The sequence below is a fragment of the Fistularia commersonii genome, chromosome 3 (genome assembly GCF_037954325.1).
Source record: "Fistularia commersonii isolate RoL2024-O1a breed Wild chromosome 3, RoL_Fcom_v1.0, whole genome shotgun sequence".
Taxonomy (NCBI): Eukaryota; Metazoa; Chordata; class Actinopteri; order Syngnathiformes; family Fistulariidae; genus Fistularia; species Fistularia commersonii.
The window spans coordinates 18,033,675-18,053,507 of NC_141286.1; the positions used below are offsets into that span (position 1 = coordinate 18,033,675).

Consider the following 19,833-nt stretch of genomic DNA (forward strand, 5'->3'; position numbering starts at 1 on the left):
CAGATGTGAAAATACTATCAACAGCCAAAATGTATGTGTGGTTTAGGATCCTGTCATGCCTGATGGAGCATCTCTACACAGAGAAGATGGTGGAGGACTGTGAACACCGGCTGTTGGAGCTGCAGTATTTTATATCCAGAGACTGGAAGTGAGTTTGAGCTCTGATTGAGTTTGCTGGTTTGAATTTGGCATTTGGAACATATGAAAAGGTTTATTATGCAAATCAACTCTCTATGGATGGAAAACACTGACTGTTTCTTTACATCCAAACCAGGGGAATAACAGTATTAATGACCTGTGAGTAGATAAAATGAAATAAATTAGGATTTAATCTTTTTCTTCCAGCATTTATCACAGATTTATAACTCTTCTCGATCCGAATTAAAGGTAATCTGCAATCCTAAATTAATCATTAACTAATGACTCTAAATCAGCACATATATCCTGATCCCTTGGGCGCGGCACAACTAAGCAATCACATATTTTAACTGCGAGAAACATGTTGAACTTGTTTAACGAATTATTAGTTAGCTGCAGAGTATTGCCAAGTACATCTTGCCCTGTTTCTGTCGACCAAGAATATCAGGCAAAGTTAAACCGTTGCCTGATATTCAGTCTTCATAGCTCACATTTTGTTTCCTAAAAACTCCAGACAGAAATACAGAATGAGGATTTTTTTTGGTTTCAAAACCAGTTTGTTTCCACCAGTTCCTAACTGCATCTGCAGCCATTTGGTAGATTATGTGTAAAGTGGCCTTTTTGGAGAACTTTCCTTGAGAAAGAGATGCAAACAATGAGATGATTGGGATTCCAGCAAACACGAAGGCTGTAACCTAAAAGTAAAACTGAGCATAAACTGTGAATAAAACAAGAGCTCTTGAGTCTCTAATTTTTCTCGTCACAAGAAAATATGCCTTAACTGTACTCTTGTCACCGTAAGTAACTGAAACATCAGGTTAATAACCCCTTTTTTAAAATTTTTTATTTCCCAATAAACCAAACTCCGGGGTTGAATACGTTTTAACAAGTACCAGATAAGAGGTGAAGCTCATTGTTTACATATTTTATATGTTTTACTCGATAAACCCACTGGCAAATTATGGCCAGGAATTAGGGCAAGGCCTTCACAGTGATATAAGAAGTGCTGTTGGTTTTCTATCAACCCTATTTTAAAAATGGTCTTAAGTATAGTTTACAAAGTCATATTGTGTTCAGTGTCAGACATCTTATATCCAAATCAAGTAGAAGCAGCGCCCCCTTTTCTTTTTTTTTATGGTATAGCTTATCTTAATCTGCTTAGTGTTGTTCTGCCAAGGCCATGCATTGCAAAATGTAAAGAAGAGGCAGTGTGTTGTAACCTACCACAAATAGTGTTCTGGAGCCTTTTACCCGAAATAACATCCACGAGTTACAAACATGTATGTTTATCTCCAGTTGGATAGAGGGTTTTAAAAGAGTTGTTTGTAAAAGAAGTCAAAAATGAATATTAGATAAAACTGTATTGGTCCCAAAGGAAACTCTACTAGATAAGCCAAAAAGGGCTTCACATGACGGTGAAAGAATTGCACATTATATAAAAAGGCAACATATTTATGAGATTATCAGAATACCGTCTGATATATTTGTGTGTTTGTCTTCCAGACTTGATCCCATCCTGTATAAGAAGTGCCAAGGTGATGCCACACGTCTCTGCCACACACATAGTTGGAATGAGACTAATGAAATGATGCCACCGGGTGCCGTCTTCTCCTGCCTGTACCGCCACGCCTATCGTACCGAGGATCAGGGACGCCGGGTATGACGAGATCTCATATTTGCTTTTCCTGTGTCAATAGCCAAAGGGTTTTTTTATTTCAACTGGTGTTTGCATTCTTTTCCTGACAAGAGAATCAGCAACTCTTTCATGTCTTAACAGGTGAAGGATGAAGAGTTGGTAAGTGACCAGTGCTTCTGGTCAACTGTTCAGTGTTTATCCTGGTGGAGGGGTACAATTAAAGGCGTGATTTATGGTATCCTGGTCAAATGTGCTTTGTGGTTTAATTTTAGAGACAATGATTTTCAATTTGTGTGTGGCTTAGAACGTGAGTAATCAAAAAAGGAATTTCTAGTAACTTATTTATAAATATTGAACTGTAAGATATTGTGAGCACTAAATTGTATCCTTTGTGGGATGTTATTGTTTACGCATATTTAGTGCCAAATTGTGGCCCTAGAAGAAAGTTCAAGGAAATACCAAAATCACTGATAACAAGCTTCTAAACAGTAGGTTTTGGACCTGCTGGTACGAATTCAAATCAAACAACATAGTCACTATTTAATTTAAAAAGTGAATGCAAATCATCAATTTAAATTAAGAGTTGTAAAAATTGATAACACCTCTACCGCTAGTGTGGATGTCGGGGACAGTGTTGCTGGACTGGCAGACCGGGGTGGTAATCCCCCTTTTTGAAAAGGTTGTGCTCCAACTTCAGGGGGACTCACACTCCTCAGCCTCCCTGGTGAGGTCTATTCAGTGGTGCTGGAGAAGAGGGTCTGCCGGGTCGTTGAAGCTTGGATCGAGCAGGAGCAGTGTAGTTTTCGTCCTGGCCGTGGAACAGTGGAGCAGCTCTATACCCTCGGCAGGGTCCTGGAGGGGGCATGGGAGTTGGCCCAACACAGTCTACATGTGTTTTGTGGATCTGGGGAAGGCACTCGACCGTGTCCTGCGGGCAACCCTGAGGAAGTATGGGGTACCGAACCCCGTCATACAGGCTTTGGCCACGTTGTAAGTTGGACCCGTTTCCGGTGAGAGTTGGACTCCGCCATGGCTGCCCTTTGTCACTGATTCTGTTCATAACTTTTATGGACAGAATTTCTAGGTGCAGCCAGGGCGTCTCGGGGATCCGGTTTGGTTACCGCAGGATCAAGACTCTGCTTTTTGCAGATGATGTGGTTCTGTTAGCTTCATCAGGCCATGATCTCCGGCTCTGACTGGAGCGGTTCCCAGCAGAGTTTGAAGAAGAGGTTCTGCTCCAAGTGGAGGAGCTCAAGTATCTTGGGGTCTTGTTCACAAGTGAGGGAAGGATGGAGCAGGAGATCGACAGGCGGACTGGTGCGGCATCTGCAGCGATGCAGACTCTGTACTGCTCTGAGGGAGCTGAGCCAAAAGGCGAAGCTCTTATTTTACCGGTTGATCTACATTCTCACCCTCACCTATGGTCATGAGCTGTGAGTAGTGACTGAAAGAACGAGATAGCGGATACAAGCGGCCGAAATTAGTTTCCTCTGCAAGGTGCCCGGAATTTCCCTTAGACAGGGCGAGAAGTTCGGTCATCCGGGGGGAGCTCGGAGTGGAGCCACTGCTCCTCCACATAAAGAGGAGCTAGATGAGGTGGCTGAGGCATCTGGTCAGGATGCCTCCTGGACGCCTCCTGAGGGAGGTATTCTGGGCATGTCCATCTGGGAGGAGACCGTGGGGAAGACCCAGAACACGCTGGAGAGACTATGTCTCCAGGCTGGCCTGGGGACACCTTGGGTTCCCCCCAGAGGAGCTGGACCATGTTTCGGGAGAGAAGGGGGTTCTGGGCCTCACTGCTCCGGATAAGCAGGGGAAGATGGATGGATGGATGGAAAAATTAATAACGAACAATATTTTCTCAATGATCCAAGATGAAAAACATTTACGAGTATTTATTATCTTTAATACTAGATGAACAAGAAATTAAAAAAAAAAAAACAACTCCAAAACAGATAACAATATTTGACTTGTAAAAACTGTGCTTTGCACTAACTACAATCAAGTCAATAATTGACTGAAGGGGTACTGGATCACAAGTAATAGGTTTTGTATTTTTGTAAAAAGTCTAACTCCGCAGTTGCATTTTTTTCTGCCTGCATCGTAAAAGTGGTGATTAACTGCTATTGGTCAAACACCTGTGGGCGTGTGATTGCAGTTATCTCGGGACTGTAAGGTGGAGGTTCAGCGGATTCTCCACCAACGGGCACTGGATGTAAAGCTGGATCCTGAGCTGCAGAAGCGCTGCATGACAGACCTTGGCAAGTGGTGCAGTGAGAAAACCGATGCTGGACAGGTGAGAGGAAAAGATGTCCTCTAATAGTTTTAAATGATTTGGTTTCATCGTAAATGTATGACATGTTGGTGACATGTTGGTTCGGGAAAGGTTTTGAGTGATGGAAACATTTGTGTATCTGTGTGCGTATGTAGGAGCTAGAGTGCCTGCAGGAGCATTTAGAGGACCTGGTGTCTGCCTGTAGAGATGTTGTGGGAAACCTGACAGAGTTGGAGTCTGAGGTAAGAGGTCACAAATAGAACGTAAAATGTAAATAATAACACCGATAGTCATGATATTGTTTCTGCGTCACTTTTCAGGACATCCAGATTGACGCTCTGCTCATCAGAGCCTGCGAGCCGCTCATCCAGTCCCACTGCCACGTGAGAACATCCTCTGTGTGTCACACAAAAAAATAATTAACACCAAAAACTGCTGCATTAAGTGAACCCCTGCAAAGTGTTGACTCTGGGTTTTTCCACATTTATGGCATAGAATTGCCCCCCAGAGATTGAATGTACTATTTTTGACACTCTGGCATGCATAAACATGCATTTGGAGCCACCCTCAGGCCAAAACATCCACTATTTCAAATTCCAAACTATTCTAGCTCCCCAATGTCGAAATATTCTGTTTTGTTTAATGTAATAAATTATAAGTCAATGATATGTGACATATTAATATGTATATACTGTATAGATTTCATACATGAAATGTGTAAATAATGTTGAAGTGTATATGTTTGTGGTTCATACATGCAGGACGTTGCCGATAACCAGATTGATACGGGTGATCTGATGGAGTGCTTGGTTCAGAACAAACATCAAAAGGAGATGAACGACAAGTGTTCTGTCGGCGTCACACATTTCCAGTTGGTCCGTTCCAACAATATCCTTCAGTCATCGATTACTTTTACATATCAGAATGTTAAAAGATGGCAAAAGACGTTGACGGTCATTTCAAATGTAAACGCATGTGACCCTGTCTCTTTTTCAATTATAAATCTCCCTCTTTTCAATGTGAAGATCCAGATGAAGGATTTCCGATTCTCCTATAAATTCAAAATGGCCTGCAAGGAGGATGTCCTCCGCTTGTGTCCGAACATCAAAAAGAAGTGAGTTTGATTCAAAATTTTCGAGAGCAGAATAATCTCTTGCTTTCTTTTTAGTGGTGAAAAAATTGGAAACATTTTTAATGCTTGTTAAAGCTGCCCTGAAAGATTGGGTTTCTCTTCATAACTCTAAAGCAGGGGTCTCAGACTCGTGGTCCGCGGGCAAATTGTGGCCCTCGGAACAATATTTTGTGGCCCCCTGCCTGAAATCAAATTAGTGCGACCCGAGCATTTTTTCTCACATACATCTTTTACACAGTGGGTTAAAAAAAAAAAAACAGGCAAGGAAAAAAATGAAAAAGTAACTTTGCAATGTGCTTTTTGCTTCAAAATTTGACGACAAAATGATTTTTTGATGAGAAAAAACATCTAGTGACATTTTTAAAACGATCTTTTCTTTTCTTATTACTATAAAAACCACAAAAACGATAGCGAAAAAAAAAACATTACCTCCTCTAACACATGCTACCAATCCATTTTCTAATAAATTCTAGTGGCAAATTTTCCCACAGTGACAAAACTTTTTCTTTTACAATATTTACAATATTTTTAGGGTGTAATTTCATGAAATTCTTTTTTAATATTCATTTTGATATTAATTAATCATGTATTTTTTTAGAGGAACAGTCCACTACATATAAAGATTTTTTATAATTTACCTGTTTACCTCCTTTACATTAAAACAAAGGAAAAATTTGGACTTAGTGTGACTTCTAGGTAATGATTTCACTGGTCTGGCCCACTTGACATCAACTCAGGCCGTACGTGGCCCCCAGACCAAAATGAGTTAGACACCCGTGTTCTAAAGTATTACCTGGATCATGTAGATCTCATTTGACACAATGGACTGCTCTGACATTCAGGGTGGATGTGGTGATCTGCCTCAGCACCACTGTGAGGAACGACACGCTGCAGGAGGCCAGGGATCAGCGTGTTTCCATGAAGTGTCGTAAACAGCTGCGTGTGGAGGAGCTAGAGATGGTACTGGACACATGCACCTGTGCATCTTATGTTTATAAGAATGTTGCCAGACATCACCCAAAATGTTAATTCCAAGAGTCTCATTTTTGTTTTACCAGCACCAACCAGTAAGATAAAGCTGGTGCAAATTTGAATTAGAAAAAAAACATGGTTTCAAATTTAAATGATAAACGTTTGGATTACTATCTGTATTTTTTGAATGGTGCTCAGCTCTTAAGTCACTGTACAACTTGCATTTTGCCCTGTTCTTTTCAATGAGCTCCAAAATCAGATGTGAAAAAAGAAACTTTTATCCTGTCTGCTCTTATCAAACTGACTGACATTATAAGGATAACATTTTTTTTCTGCAATTACAAATAAATGTTACAGGTCTTATCCATTCCAAAGTCCAAAAAATAGTCCACTGAGAAAGACATGCAATTTTCCATTGAACTTTTTTATCCACAATTAAGTCTATTCTGTTCGCAGTCTGAGGACATCCGATTAGAGCCAGAGCTTTACGACCCCTGTAAGTCCGACATCAGTCGTCTGTGTCCCAACGTGGCCTTCGGTAACGCTCAGGTGAGTTTTCTTCCAAGTGACTCACATTTCAGCCTCTATTCCCTGTCTTAATTTTTCCTAAATCTAACTTTTTTAGCTCCTCTTATGTTTTTTTTGTCTCTGTTTCTCCCATTTTTCTTTCCCTCATTTTCTCTTCTCCTTTGCCCTATCCTCTTTTTGTTTTCATCTCCATCATGTCCCCCACCTTGACTAATTTCCTCCTTTCTCACACCTCCTCCTCTCCTTCATATCCTTAGATGATCGAGTGCTTGAAGGAGCAAAAGAAGCAGCTCAGCCAGCGCTGCCACCAGCGCATCTTCAGGCTGCAGGAGGTGGAGATGACCGACCCCGAGCTTGACTACCAACTCATGAGAGTCTGCAAACAGATGATCAAGGTAAGGATGAAGGGGGGAAATCTATAATGACGAAGGGAAGATGTCTCTGACCGACATGCACTGTGTTCTACAGCGTTTCTGCACAGAATCAGACACCAGAAACGTCCTACAGTGCCTCAAACAGAACAAGAACAGCGAGCTGATGGATCCCAAGTGCAAACAAATGATCACAAAGAGACAAATCACACAGAACACAGGTAAAGACACACAATAACACACCCGCTTTGCATGTCAGTACAAATATTTTGTTGAATATCATGGATTCCAATGTCAACACTGCTCAATCATCAGATTACAGGTTGAACCCAGTGTTAAGAAAAGCTTGCCGCGCCGACATCCCAAAATTCTGCCAGGCTGTCCTGAGTAAGGCCAGTGAGGACAGCGAGTTGGAAGGCCAAGTTATTGCCTGCCTCAAACTGAAATACGCAGACCAGGTCAGTCCAAACTGACTGAAAATAAAATTACCAGATTAAAAGGATAACTAAAGAATGAAAACTGCCTTGAGTTGCATAGGAAAATTACATTTCATAATCATATATTATATATCACAATTTTCAATAAAAAATAATCCACAATATGATGTCACTGTCTGAAAACAATTTACTGTATTTTCCCCACCATAAGGCGCACCGGATTATAAGGCACACCTTCAATGAATGGCCTATTTTAAAAAAAAATTAATATATAAGGCGCACCGCATTATAAGGCGCATATAATAGAAGCTACAGTAATGGCTTGGGTTGCTCTATGCATCCACTGAATGGAGCTGCGCTAAAGGGAATGTCAACTATTTAATTTATTGTAATTTATTTGGTAATTTAAAACAACGTCATTTTTAAACTGTCCAGTCTACTCTGATTGAAACAATTAACACGTTGGGCCATGTGTGTGTTGACCGGTGTGTGGTTCAGAGACTGTCCTCAGACTGTGAAGACCAGATCAGAGTGATTCTCCAAGAGTCGGCCCTGGACTATAGACTCGACCCACAGCTGCAGATGCACTGCTCTGATGAAGTACAGTGGCACACACACACACACACACACACACACAAACAAACACAGGCCAATGACAACTCTCCTCAAAACTGCCCTCTCATCATTTTTTCTGTGTCCTCATCGCTCCTTACCTGAGCTCAACTCTGGTTTCTCTCTAGATCTCCAGGCTTTGTGCGGAAGAGGCAGCAGCTCAGGAGCAGACCGGCCAGGTTGAGGAGTGTCTTAAAGTAAACCTGCTGAAGATCAAACAGGAGGCCTGCAAAAAGGTATATTTACTTAAGACTATAAATACTCATCAATAACTACTTGGCATTTGAAATCTAAATTGAGATGTTTGTTAAATTTACTATATTGCAGTTGCAAAAATTTGCTTCCTTTTTGTACTTAGCATATTATTAGAATAAACTGCAAATGTAAATTATTTCAGCCAGACTTCTTATTGGTCACTCAAAAGTTTTGACACAATACAAACACACTTCTTAGCGAGTGCATGATCATTCTTCCCACCGTAAGACACTGAGGATTATGCTGGTCTTTAGATCTAAATATCAAAATTTGTGATTTCTGACCTTTACTAAGCAACTGTTATTCAGAATCTTGCTTCTGCAGCAGATTGTACTGTATATCAACAACTATACTGTCAAAATGGGCAGGTTTGGGAAAAAAGAAGGACTTTGCAAAGCATTCTATCCAAAATGTGATCTTACTGTGCTTACTTTTTTCATATCATCTAATTGCTATCGCTATTTCTTCAGACTTTAAAATATTAAATACTGTATTCATATGTTTGATGTTTTGAAGTCTATTCTTGGTTTAATGTGGCTGTTAATTTCCTTAATTTGTCCCTGATGCGGGTAAAGAAGCTTGTTTACTTGGCCCTTTGTTTGCTCTGAGTGCAGGAGGTCCTGAACATACTGAAGGAGAGTAAAGCAGACATCTTTGTGGATCCTGTCCTCCACACTGCCTGCGCTCTAGACCTCAAACACCACTGTGCTGCCATCACACCCGGCAGGGGAAGACGTGTGTTAATGCAAATGTTATATTATTATACCCTATGCTCCTTTACGGCCTTAATATATTATCCCCTCCCCCATGTAGAGATGTCATGCCTGATGGAGGCGTTACAGGACAAAAGAGTGCGTCTGCAGCCCGAGTGTAAGAAAAGACTCCAAGACCGCATTGACATGTGGAGCTATGCTGCCAAGGTAAACACTGGATTCCTCCCTCAGCGTCTCGGCATCCTAATTTTTATTCTATGATATTTAAGTTTCTGGATTCCAGGATGGAATTGCCGGTCTATTTTTTTCTGCAACAGTTTCTCTGAAACCTGTAATTGACTTGTTTATGTATTGGCTTTAACTAGTTATGAAATTATGTACTTTGACTTGCTGTACTGCAGATTTACACTATAAAAGCAACATGCTGAATAGAATTTCTCATAATTTTCTTATAAGAAAATGAAGAACATGAAGTTTGGAAGTCTGTAGCGATTGACTCTGCAGAAAGTTGGTGACCTCTTTGGACTTTGCGCCTCAGCATCTGCTGATCCCGCTCCGTCCGTTGACGTGGTCCACCACTTTGTGGCTGAGTTGCCGTCGCTCCCAAACACTTCCACGTTCTTATAATACAGGTGCCAGTTGTGGAAAATTTAGAAGCGAGGGAATTTCACGACTGGATTTGTTGCATAGTTCCACGCTGGAATTGACTGAGCTCCTGAGAGCGACCCATTCTTTCACAAATGTTTGTAAAAACTGCATGCCTAGGTGCTTGATTTTATACACCTGTAGTCATGGAAGTGATTGGCAGACCTGATTCTGATCATTTGGATGGGTGAGCGAATAGTTTTGGCCATATAGTACACTGCTCAAAAAAATAAAGGGAACACTTAAAAAACACATCCTTGATCTAAATGAATGAAATATTCTTATGAAATACTTTGCTCTTTACACAGTTGAATGTGCTGACAACAAAATCACACAAAAATGATCAATGGAAATCAATTGTATCAACCCATGGAGGTCTGGATTAGGAATCACACTCAAAATTAAAGTGCAAAAACAAACTCCAGGCTGATCCAACTTTGATGAAATGTCCTTAAAACAAGTCAAAATGAATCTGTGTTGCTTCCTGAGTGGACACTATGATTTCACAGAAGTGTGATTGACTTTGAGTTACATTGTGTTGTTCAAGTGTTCCCTTTATTTTTTTGAGCAGTATATATAGGACAGTGGGGCAGTTTGTTTGACAGAACAGTACAACAGATCCAAAAGCCTGATGACAACTCTGCATTCTGTCCTATAGGTGGCGCCTGCAGAGGGCTTCTCAGACCTGGCTGTTCAGGTGATGACATCACCCTCCAAGAACTACATCCTGCTCATGATTGCACTGAGTGTTTGCGTCCTGTTTCTGATGGGGCTGCTGTGTGGGCGGATCACCAAACGCGTGACACGAGAACTGAAGGATCGGTAGAGGACTAGCCTTCTGATGTCTCAGAACGGACTAAATCCCCCGCCTCGTCCTCATCCGTGCCCTCCCTTCCGTCCCAGGCCTGTAACCAGCCGACCTGCACAGTGCCAACATCAGAGCCTGCTCATGGACCGGCTCTGTTATTTGTTGAATATTTGCGTAAAATGCAGAACATTCTTCAACTAAAACCTTTAGTCTCCATTGAATGAGATTCCTCATTGTCCAAACAGGCCAATCTTTATTTTCCCTCCAGTTGAACCGGTTTTTCGCTGAGGATATTTGAGTTTGGAGATTGTCTGGCATTTTGAAACACTATTATTTTCATTACTGAAAGTTATTGCTTCTCTTGCTAAGTTTCAGCACAAAATGCCCCCCCGCCCCCTGCCATTTTGCTCATGTGATGTCATATGTACCAGAGACTGGGACATGTAGAGCAAGAAACAGGTTCATTCTAGAGACTACAGCAGCCTGAATTGCACAAGGAGAAACTTGCAAACTTGACAGTTGAATTGTAAGATGTTCCTTTTGCTTTGAAGCATTTTCTCATCAGCGATGAACCCCGTCCTCTTCACTCCTGAACAGAGCCTCCTCTTCACTGGATACAATATTTTGACTTGTCAAGATCAACCTGATCTTTGGAAATTTTGTGCATATTACTTTTTTGGAGCTTCTTTTAAATGCCATTTGCACTTTTTAATTTCATGCCTTATTTATTGTTGCTTAATGGAATGACTTGCCGATGGGATGCAGTGAGCAGAGTGAGGAGCCTGAGTGATTTAATTTGACAAGTTATCAAAATTTAAGACGTGGGATTTCTAGACTAAAAGCGATTGAGTACATGACTAATTCAGAATTAGGACTTAATCTAGACTCGAGTGATTTCAGAAATTATGGTGCAATGTATGCAGATCTTGCAACCAGGTGGGACGCATCAGACCAGAGGACACATCCAGCTGTAAGATGGAGGCGGAAGGATGCTAAAAACTTCTTTGGTTTACTTTGCTGATGTAAGTAAGAAGACATCAGAGTGTAAAGTCTATAAAGTCAACAATAAACCTATAGGGCTAAGGCGATTGGATGACTGTATCAGCTATTGGCTGAGTCTGTTTTTTTGTTGTCCCTCCTTAGTTGTATCCCTGCTCACAAATTGAACAAGCAACTAAAGGCATCGCTATGTAGCTCAACAACCTTTACCCAAAAAGTTTCTGAATGCTGCTCTTCACCTGTGATAGCAATTACCAGTTGTTGAATTTTTAGTCAGCTCATTTACTATTGCTGAAAAAGGCTCAAACATATACTCATGTTTAGAAAAGTGCATGTTTGTTTTCTACTGGTTTGACAGAACCTCATTCTGATTTTAGACATGCAGAAAAAAATGTTTTGTTGTACGGTTGAGCCATATGAAGTTCAGAGATAGAAACGTGAACTGCTTTCAATAATATGAGAATTTGCCAGTATTCTTCAGTTTGTGTTCTTTCAATCTACAGCACATTGAAGAGCACATGGCCGAGATTCACAGATGCTACATTGTCCCTTCGTTTTTTTTTTTTTAAATCAAAATCTGGAACAAAAATTTGTGTTATTTAGCAGGCTGTGGTTGTACATTCATATCTGAACGGTGAAAATGTTTTCTCTGCTTAAGAAAAATGGCAGTGATGCTCATTATTTTGCAGACACTGGACAGATTTGGCCCGTGAAAGAAGCTGCTGCTTCAAGCTTATTTTTTCTGTGAATTCAAATGTTGACGCAGAGATAATTTAACAGGTAATAAGAGAAACATATATCATAACTGGATTTATATGCAAGTCTACATGTACAAACTTTATTGGTGTGCAGTTTTTTCAGATTATTTCATGTACTGAAGGTGTAACAGATTTATCATTGTGAGATTTGATTTTGCTGTACAGATACAATTTGTCAATTTAATAAAACTGTCTGCAGATTTTCCTATCTCAGCCTCTGCCTGAGTTTTTTTTTGTTTTGTTTTTTTTACCACATTCCCATTTTTAACACCCTTGTCTTATTTTGTAGGGGTATAACAATCAACAAAAAAAATTATCATCCAGAAATGAATGGAAACAAAATCTGTCCTTGAGGGTGGCAGAACTCTGGAGATATGTTAATATTATGATAATTATTGCAAACAAGTCCTCACGTTAGAAATCAGGCATTTACCCCACATGATTGTCTTTGGAGCTTATCTGGTCTCAATTCCAGTCCAATGACTGACCCTTCTCGGGCTGCAGTTGGAAGGTCGCTTGAATATATAGTAGAAACACTCGCCTGTGTGGCAGATGACAATATGGAAGAATGAAGCATGGTATGACTGACAGCTCCAGGAAAAACATAGTTAAGATTATTTTAAGAATAATAATTCCCAGTCACAGATCTGGCCTTATTTGAAGGCTATGAAAATTAGAAGCCAAGAACATCTGATTTATAGCCCTATGGAAAGATCTTTATTGTTGCTTCCCATAACTTCATTAACTGCAGAGGTTACAATTTTAGGGAAGAAAAATCAGAGTAAAGGAGTAGTTATCACTTTCCTAATATTATTTGGATCAATGCGAGTTAGATGCTCAGACCATGAAGCAACAAAATGAAACATTGAGAACCTCAAACCAGCCAAATTTTGACAAACAAAATACAGTAAGCAAAAAATAAAACATAAAAACAAAAACCCAGAAAAATACAGCAGATAGCTCTTTAGATAAATCAGTGAATTTTGGCTAACAGCAATTACTGAACAAAAATCTGCATTTTATGTGACTGTCATAACCTTTATTTGTTGAAATGTAGGTTGTAACATTGATGCCTGGATTTTATACAGATACTGAATGCTGAGGTTATATTTTACTGTTTTGCAGTTGTGTTGACTACCAAAAATAAATTGCTTTTAAATATCCCATCACATATGAAATTTTGTTTTGACGTACTTCAAGTTCAACAATTGATTTTACCATTTTACTAAGATGTAACATCTCTCTGATGTTCTAACACATTTGTTGCCTGTCAATATCATATGTTGAAATGCGCTCTGACACCTTAATAACCGTCTCAAATTAAAAATTAATCAATGCCAGTATCATCCCAAAATAATCACTATCAGCGACTCAAAACATTCAATATCAGTCAGGCTCTTTAACCAAAAAAAAAATACACTTGTCAATGAATAGGGGATAAATGCTGCACATCTAAACAAATCAGCATCCACCTAAAAGACCAACTTTTGTCATCTAGTTTAAATTAGTCTGATGTCTACTGATCACAGGGAAAATCTGAAACCATCTTATACATAAAATGTAAATAAACTGACTGTAAAAATGCTATTGTTAAAAAAAAAAAAAAAAAAAAAAACAGTAATAAAGCAGCATTATTTGAAACCATCCATGATGCACCATTGATATGAACATATATCTATTACATAAAAAAGACAAACTTGACATGTTAATTAATGAAGCCTTGAGCTGCAGAGATAAATGATAAGAAAGGTTCACAGCCCATCAGGTGCTGTAACATCCAGTTAATGACCAGTAGACCTGCCGGATGTGAACCAGCAGGTCAGGTTGGAATCCTCAGCCAGACGAGAAGACAGTGCCACTCACTGCTAGCTGCTAAAGCACAGTCAATACACACACTAAGTTAATTTTTGTTTTGGGAGCCCGAAACATGTTTATTTCAAAGAGATGCATCCTTATGCTGTTCATTTGGCCACCAGATGCCAACTCTGAAAAAAGGGAGTCTGCTGGGTGAGTTCTAAGTTCTCAGAAACAAAAGTTGCTGGATCCGGATTTGCTTTAAAAAAAAAAAAATTATCATCTTGTCCAAAAATTTAACTCAAGTAAACAAAGCAAAATGAGCAACCAGCTAGTGTAGCATCAGGCTTGCTTTTGAACCCAGTTTCAAGTACTTCTGTTAAACTAAGCTAAATGGCTGCAAAGTGATTCTGATTACAGACAGAGTAACAATCCTCTGTCAGTAAAAAAAGTAATGAAATTAATTTCTGATTTTTGCAATATGATATAGCTATGGTTGACTGATTAGAAATTTCAGCAAATCAGTCTTTTGTTGATTTTCCCTCCTCTGCTCTGTCCGGGCCCCTCCTCCTCCTCAAGTGAAGAGTTGAATTCTGTCGGGCCATCAATGGTAGTTAATATAAAACACGGATTCAGAGTTAAGTGATATCCTGTCATAAACCTCTATGTGACATCACATACACGGTCTTTCTACAGTCCATTTGCGTTCAGGTCTAGAATCACACCAAACCACCTTTGAATCAGCTGCTTTTCCACCGGCTGATTTCGAAAATCACCTCAACAGAAAAGAGTTTTATGGTCAATGGCCTGACGCTGTGGAGCTCCAGGTTTGCTGCGATGGCCCATGACTGGTCCTGGAATCTTGGGCAGAGTTGCATTGGACAGCTGAGCAGGGAGGGTGGGTCATGAGGAAGGTGTGACCTGGACATAGTTGGCTGGATAGAGACCGATCTGGCCACTGCCCAGCTGACCTTTACACCAACCCTGCTCATCCTCCTCACCCAACTTTAGCAGCTCCTCTCCTGAAACAGTACCATGTTGAGGTTGTTCAAATACAATTTTCTTGTACTGGATACATAATTCATGACAAACATTTCATATTCTATTTTGTAATAGGCGATCATAACTTGAATGTTTTAGTCAATGATCCCCATCCACCCTGCTTTTCTTTGTTTACGACTTGACAACCTTTAACCAAACTTACAGTATCTTAAGAAAACAGGGAGGGGGCTATTCCTGCAAGTGAATCACCCCATTTTCATTCACACAAATGTGAAGGTGGAAGAGACCCACTGTTATAGTTCATTCAAGTCATGGTTTATGCTAAGCACAGCTTAGCTGCAATATTTTTTTTCCCCAAACTCCCTCTACAGCCCCATCAGGTCCATTCACCAAGTGTCTCTGTAACAGCCCGCCCCAGGGAGAGACAACCCACCGATGCAGGACCGTTTACATTTCTGCAAAGCTGCTTGGCCATGTTTGCAGCTGTGGCCTCCCTTTGTTCAAACAAGCCGGGATGAAACTAGTGTGTTCTGCCAAGTCAAATTGGTTATCTCTTAATCTATTATCTATTAATATCTATTTATTTCCTAAAATGAAACTGAACGGATTTAGTTTTCAGTTGAATCATACAGTAGATTGATATTATGGCTGGGCAACACTGCACCAATTAATGCAAAGATGTTCAGCAGCTACTGCGGCCTTAATCAAAATATGTAATTTAAGTATGGCGTTTATATATATCCTCCACATTTTTGTTATATAATGTAGTTTATGTAAGGATAAAGTTACACTGTACTGGATATCAATGAAATGGAATTGAACTGATGAAAGAATTTCCTCTTCTTTTAAAACTCAGCTACTTCATTATCTTTAATTTGGAAGTCCACAATGATGGCTTTTTGTCTGTGCACAGCAGAGGCAGGTGCAGCTCAGGATAAAGGATGGTGTCTGCACATTTCCCACTGCACTCGGTGCTTAGAACCATGAAGATTTTTCACAAACTGGATCACAGCAGATAGAATTCAAAGCTCCAAAATTGACTGATGAAGTCAAAACCGTTGTTTTGCTCCATTTGAGTGGTATTTGCACTTTTGCACTTTACTAAGACTTTACTAAGACTCCTGTATGTTTACACCCAGGTTAGGATTACTTGCAGTTTTCTATTAATTGTTTGAGAACACAATTTTTTCTTTTTCTTTTAATTCAATTCTGTGGTGTGTCTGTCTTTTTATGATGTTCACCTCAAGTCTCCATTCCTCAATTTCTGGATGTGGCTCTCAGTAGTCTGCACCAGATGTGCAGGTGACCAGATGACTTCGAGTACATTAAATCTGTGTTCCCCAGATATTTCTTATGTATATAAAGTTCATAACACCTCTCAGCATGGCTGAATTGATTTCTATAGAGTTTATATTACAAATATATCTGCTAAACAATCTTCAAAAAAGCAGAGTGTACACTGTCTATTGTACTTTCACCTAATGTCTAATGAATTTTAATTTCAGTTATTACTTTAGTTGTGAATCAGTGTGAATGAATGAATATCACACAAGAAACATGAAATAATATTTATTCATCATATCTATATAAATGTGGCATATGAAACTAAATATTTTTGAGTGTGGGTTTCCTTCTGTGCTTGTCAGTATTTCTACAAAAGCATACTGTTCTCCCAGGACATAGGACATTTCCTCACTAGCCTTCAATTTTCTGCCAGAGAAATAATAACATTGGACTGGGGCACCAATAATTTCTTGAAAATAATTAGAGAAATACAAATCAAAATCCTCCTGCCTTTTGTCCATCAAAGTTTTCCACTGAATCCAACACAGCAGGGCTGTGTCAGGCAATTTGGATTAGAGAACAATCTCTGTCTAGATTCACAATATTCAATGATAATCTCTCAGATTCCAATAATTACAAAATGAAATTCTTTCAATATGTCAAATGTTTGTAAAGAAAATAAACACTCAGTGTTTTATTTTCAACAAGCACTGTGTGGTTGATTATTTGATATAATCGTGATCACTGGGTTAATTTCTATTCACAGCTCATTGCATCCAAATTTATTTGGACCTGAACCTATTTTTTTATTTGCAAAACTAAATGGCAAGCAGATAGCTGTTCATGTCAAGCTGCTTTAGCTTCACATTGAACAGGTATGAGGTTAGTTTAATGCTTTTCACCAAAGTTTACAACTGAATTTTCAAAAAATTGTTTCTTTAGTGTAGCAGTCAAGTACTAATTTTTCCAATGCAGAAATAGGTTTTATGAAGGTACAGGGCTCTTTATTATTAAATGACTAAAGAGCCCTGTATAAGAAAAGAAAAAGACAGTACTAGGTTCAGTGGAGGGCTTACTTAAAAAAAAGAAATGTTTACAAAAATTTAGCCTTGAAATGTAAGACTTTTCAGTTACTTTAAAAAAAAAAGATGACAAATACTACTTGAAAGACCTACAGACACAAGTCACATAAACAAGACAGTTTCATCCCTCCAAAAACAGAATAGACTGTTAGCCTAGAGCTAAGCTAACTTGATTTTATCCAGCTCAAAGGTTCATTATATGGAAAAGCTTATTACTGTGACTGAAATCAGTAAGAAACAGCTGAAACACAAATCATTGACTCTGGACATGATCAAAATGCAGACTAAGATGATTTGTGTGTGTTATGGGTATTTTCCCATAAAAGCACAGTATACTGCTTTTCTTCATCAGAGCTCATATGAGTGGCGTGTGTGTGTGTGTGTGTGTGTTAAGGCAAGGCATCATTGGGTCAAACAGGATTTTTTTTTTTAACATTTAATTTACATTAGCCCTGAGAGAAAATATTATAGTTACATCACAGGACAGTTAAATTACTTTTCTCATATACGCCAAAACACAAATCTTCTCCAAATTGTACCCTTAGTATAAAAAAAAGTCTTAAAACTATAGTCCTTATAGCTATGAGATGGAGTGTTCCCTCTAAACATAACAAAAAACATATTCAAACATTAACCAATAACTCCTTAGCTATTATCAAGGGTCTTTTAAGGTTGCAGTAACATATACTATTTGCATACATTTTACATTTAAGATGAAAAAATAATCATTTTAATTTTTCCTTAAAAAAAATTTGATTCACTTTTCTTTCAATGAATGCCTTCTACAGCAATTTCTACATACATTAAAAGAAAACAAAAAACACTTCATTTGAAATGGCTGCAGATAAAGCAACCTAAAATCACTGTTCTCCCTGTGATGCCTTTCCTCTACCAGCATTAGTAAGGGTTAATACCTGCTTTAAAGCTGAGCTCATCTGCTTCCTGGCCCGAATAATCATAGAGCGCTCTGACTCGCACCGGCTCTACCTGCTCCTCTTCCACTTCTGTCTCCCCTACGCCGTTCATCGCAAACTTCTTTGGGTTGTCATCATCTGACCAATCTGACGAATAGTCCTTCACCCTGGCAATAGGAAGAAGAGAAGTATTATCCTTTTGTCATATAAATCATGCTGCTGTGTTTCTCCTCACACAAAACCAAAGAAAGTTTTAGGAGAAAAAAAAAACAAGCAGTGATATCTATTAATAAACTTCTTTCAAGTACAAACTATAAAAAGCAGCACTTACAATCCCCCTGTTGTTGGAATATTAAAGGATTATTTCATCTTCAGTCTAACGTCAGTAGGTATTTTTCTCCTAGTCACCAAGGGCAATGTCACACCCCAGATACTTCATTAGATTTCATCTGCACCCACAGCAGAATGTTGTGAATTGGCTCACAGAAGCTTCAGACCTACATTACTCTACTCTTTGAACTTTGAATATAGGAGTATGTGTGCTAGAGGAGTGGCCTTAACTTAATAAAAACAACACTTTCCTACATTAATACTACACCAGCTACATTCAGAAAAGTAGAGGTTTTTTACTTTCTACAATGAGTACTCAAACTACAACTTCAGGTTTTAAAACTAAAATCTGTGGTAGCTGGTCACTACAGAAACAAACAGCATCATGTGTTGAAATGTGCTCTGTTAGTACAAATTCCATTGTAAAAGTTCCTAAAAACTATAAAAACCTCATACATGTTTACATTTTAATATTTCAACTGCAAAAATGAATGAATCTGTTCTCAAGATTACAATTCATTTATATCATCTAAACAGGAGATATTTGAGTGATAACAGGATGATTTCCTTGTGAACCCATATAAGGAGAAATGTATGTTTATATGTATGATAATCAAATTATCGATAATTATTGTGAAAAGGACACTGATAAACGGGTGCAACTTCTCTCTCACGTTCAGTTTCTTCCCCAGCCCTTCAACATGGGATTTCCTACAATTAATATGTCAACAGCACTATTTTCAGATTATAAAAATAAGCCTGAATATTATAGGAAAAAAAATAATCAGACTTTCAATTAAACAGTGTATAAAATGTATGACTGTTAGACTATCTAGAATTTCTTGATATAGAATGAGCAAAAAAAAGAAACCCCAAACACATCTTGTTGCAGAACCAACAAAAAAGCTCACTAAAATGGAAAGCTGAAGTCAGTATTGAGCCTTACCTGCTAATGAACTCAGAGAGACAAACAACTAGAGAGCCACTAGGTGGTTATCAGATAAATCAATCTTTGAATTAACTTTCAAGAAAAACAACACACTACATCAATATTTTAAATTGAGTTTATGTATGGCGAGTACCCTCATCTTTGGAGTAAGACATAGAAACAAAGCCATATTTTCAGTCCTCTGGAAGAACTGGTCATG

The 19,833-nt window shown here is 38.9% G+C and overlaps 2 protein-coding genes across 3 annotated transcripts in view; one reads left to right on the forward strand and one right to left on the reverse strand.

The window, feature by feature from the left end:
• The window catches only part of LOC147235749 (Golgi apparatus protein 1-like), a 30,774-nt gene extending 18,290 nt beyond the window's left edge, over nucleotides 1-12,484 (forward strand). The window contains exons 10-26 of the mRNA XM_086143957.1: nucleotides 47-148; nucleotides 1,642-1,795; nucleotides 3,933-4,070; nucleotides 4,205-4,291; nucleotides 4,370-4,432; nucleotides 4,811-4,924; nucleotides 5,075-5,163; nucleotides 6,024-6,141; nucleotides 6,610-6,702; nucleotides 6,939-7,076; nucleotides 7,150-7,273; nucleotides 7,368-7,510; nucleotides 7,988-8,089; nucleotides 8,230-8,337; nucleotides 8,971-9,091; nucleotides 9,170-9,276; nucleotides 10,373-12,484. Of these exons, the coding sequence (XP_086000083.1) occupies nucleotides 47-148; nucleotides 1,642-1,795; nucleotides 3,933-4,070; nucleotides 4,205-4,291; nucleotides 4,370-4,432; nucleotides 4,811-4,924; nucleotides 5,075-5,163; nucleotides 6,024-6,141; nucleotides 6,610-6,702; nucleotides 6,939-7,076; nucleotides 7,150-7,273; nucleotides 7,368-7,510; nucleotides 7,988-8,089; nucleotides 8,230-8,337; nucleotides 8,971-9,091; nucleotides 9,170-9,276; nucleotides 10,373-10,540 (1,969 nt within the window). The 3' untranslated portion in view covers nucleotides 10,541-12,484. The remainder of the gene's footprint in view (nucleotides 1-46; nucleotides 149-1,641; nucleotides 1,796-3,932; nucleotides 4,071-4,204; nucleotides 4,292-4,369; nucleotides 4,433-4,810; nucleotides 4,925-5,074; nucleotides 5,164-6,023; nucleotides 6,142-6,609; nucleotides 6,703-6,938; nucleotides 7,077-7,149; nucleotides 7,274-7,367; nucleotides 7,511-7,987; nucleotides 8,090-8,229; nucleotides 8,338-8,970; nucleotides 9,092-9,169; nucleotides 9,277-10,372) is intronic.
• A 489-nt stretch (nucleotides 12,485-12,973) lies between these two features.
• The window catches only part of pacsin3 (protein kinase C and casein kinase substrate in neurons 3), a 33,073-nt gene continuing 26,213 nt past the window's right edge, over nucleotides 12,974-19,833 (reverse strand). For both annotated transcript variants that reach the window (XM_086143961.1, XM_086143960.1), the window contains 2 exons: nucleotides 18,356-18,522; nucleotides 12,974-15,095 (listed from right to left, as the gene is read on the reverse strand). In XM_086143961.1, coding sequence (XP_086000087.1) covers nucleotides 14,977-15,095; nucleotides 18,356-18,522 — 286 coding nt within the window. In that variant the 3' untranslated portion in view covers nucleotides 12,974-14,976. The remainder of the gene's footprint in view (nucleotides 15,096-18,355; nucleotides 18,523-19,833) is intronic.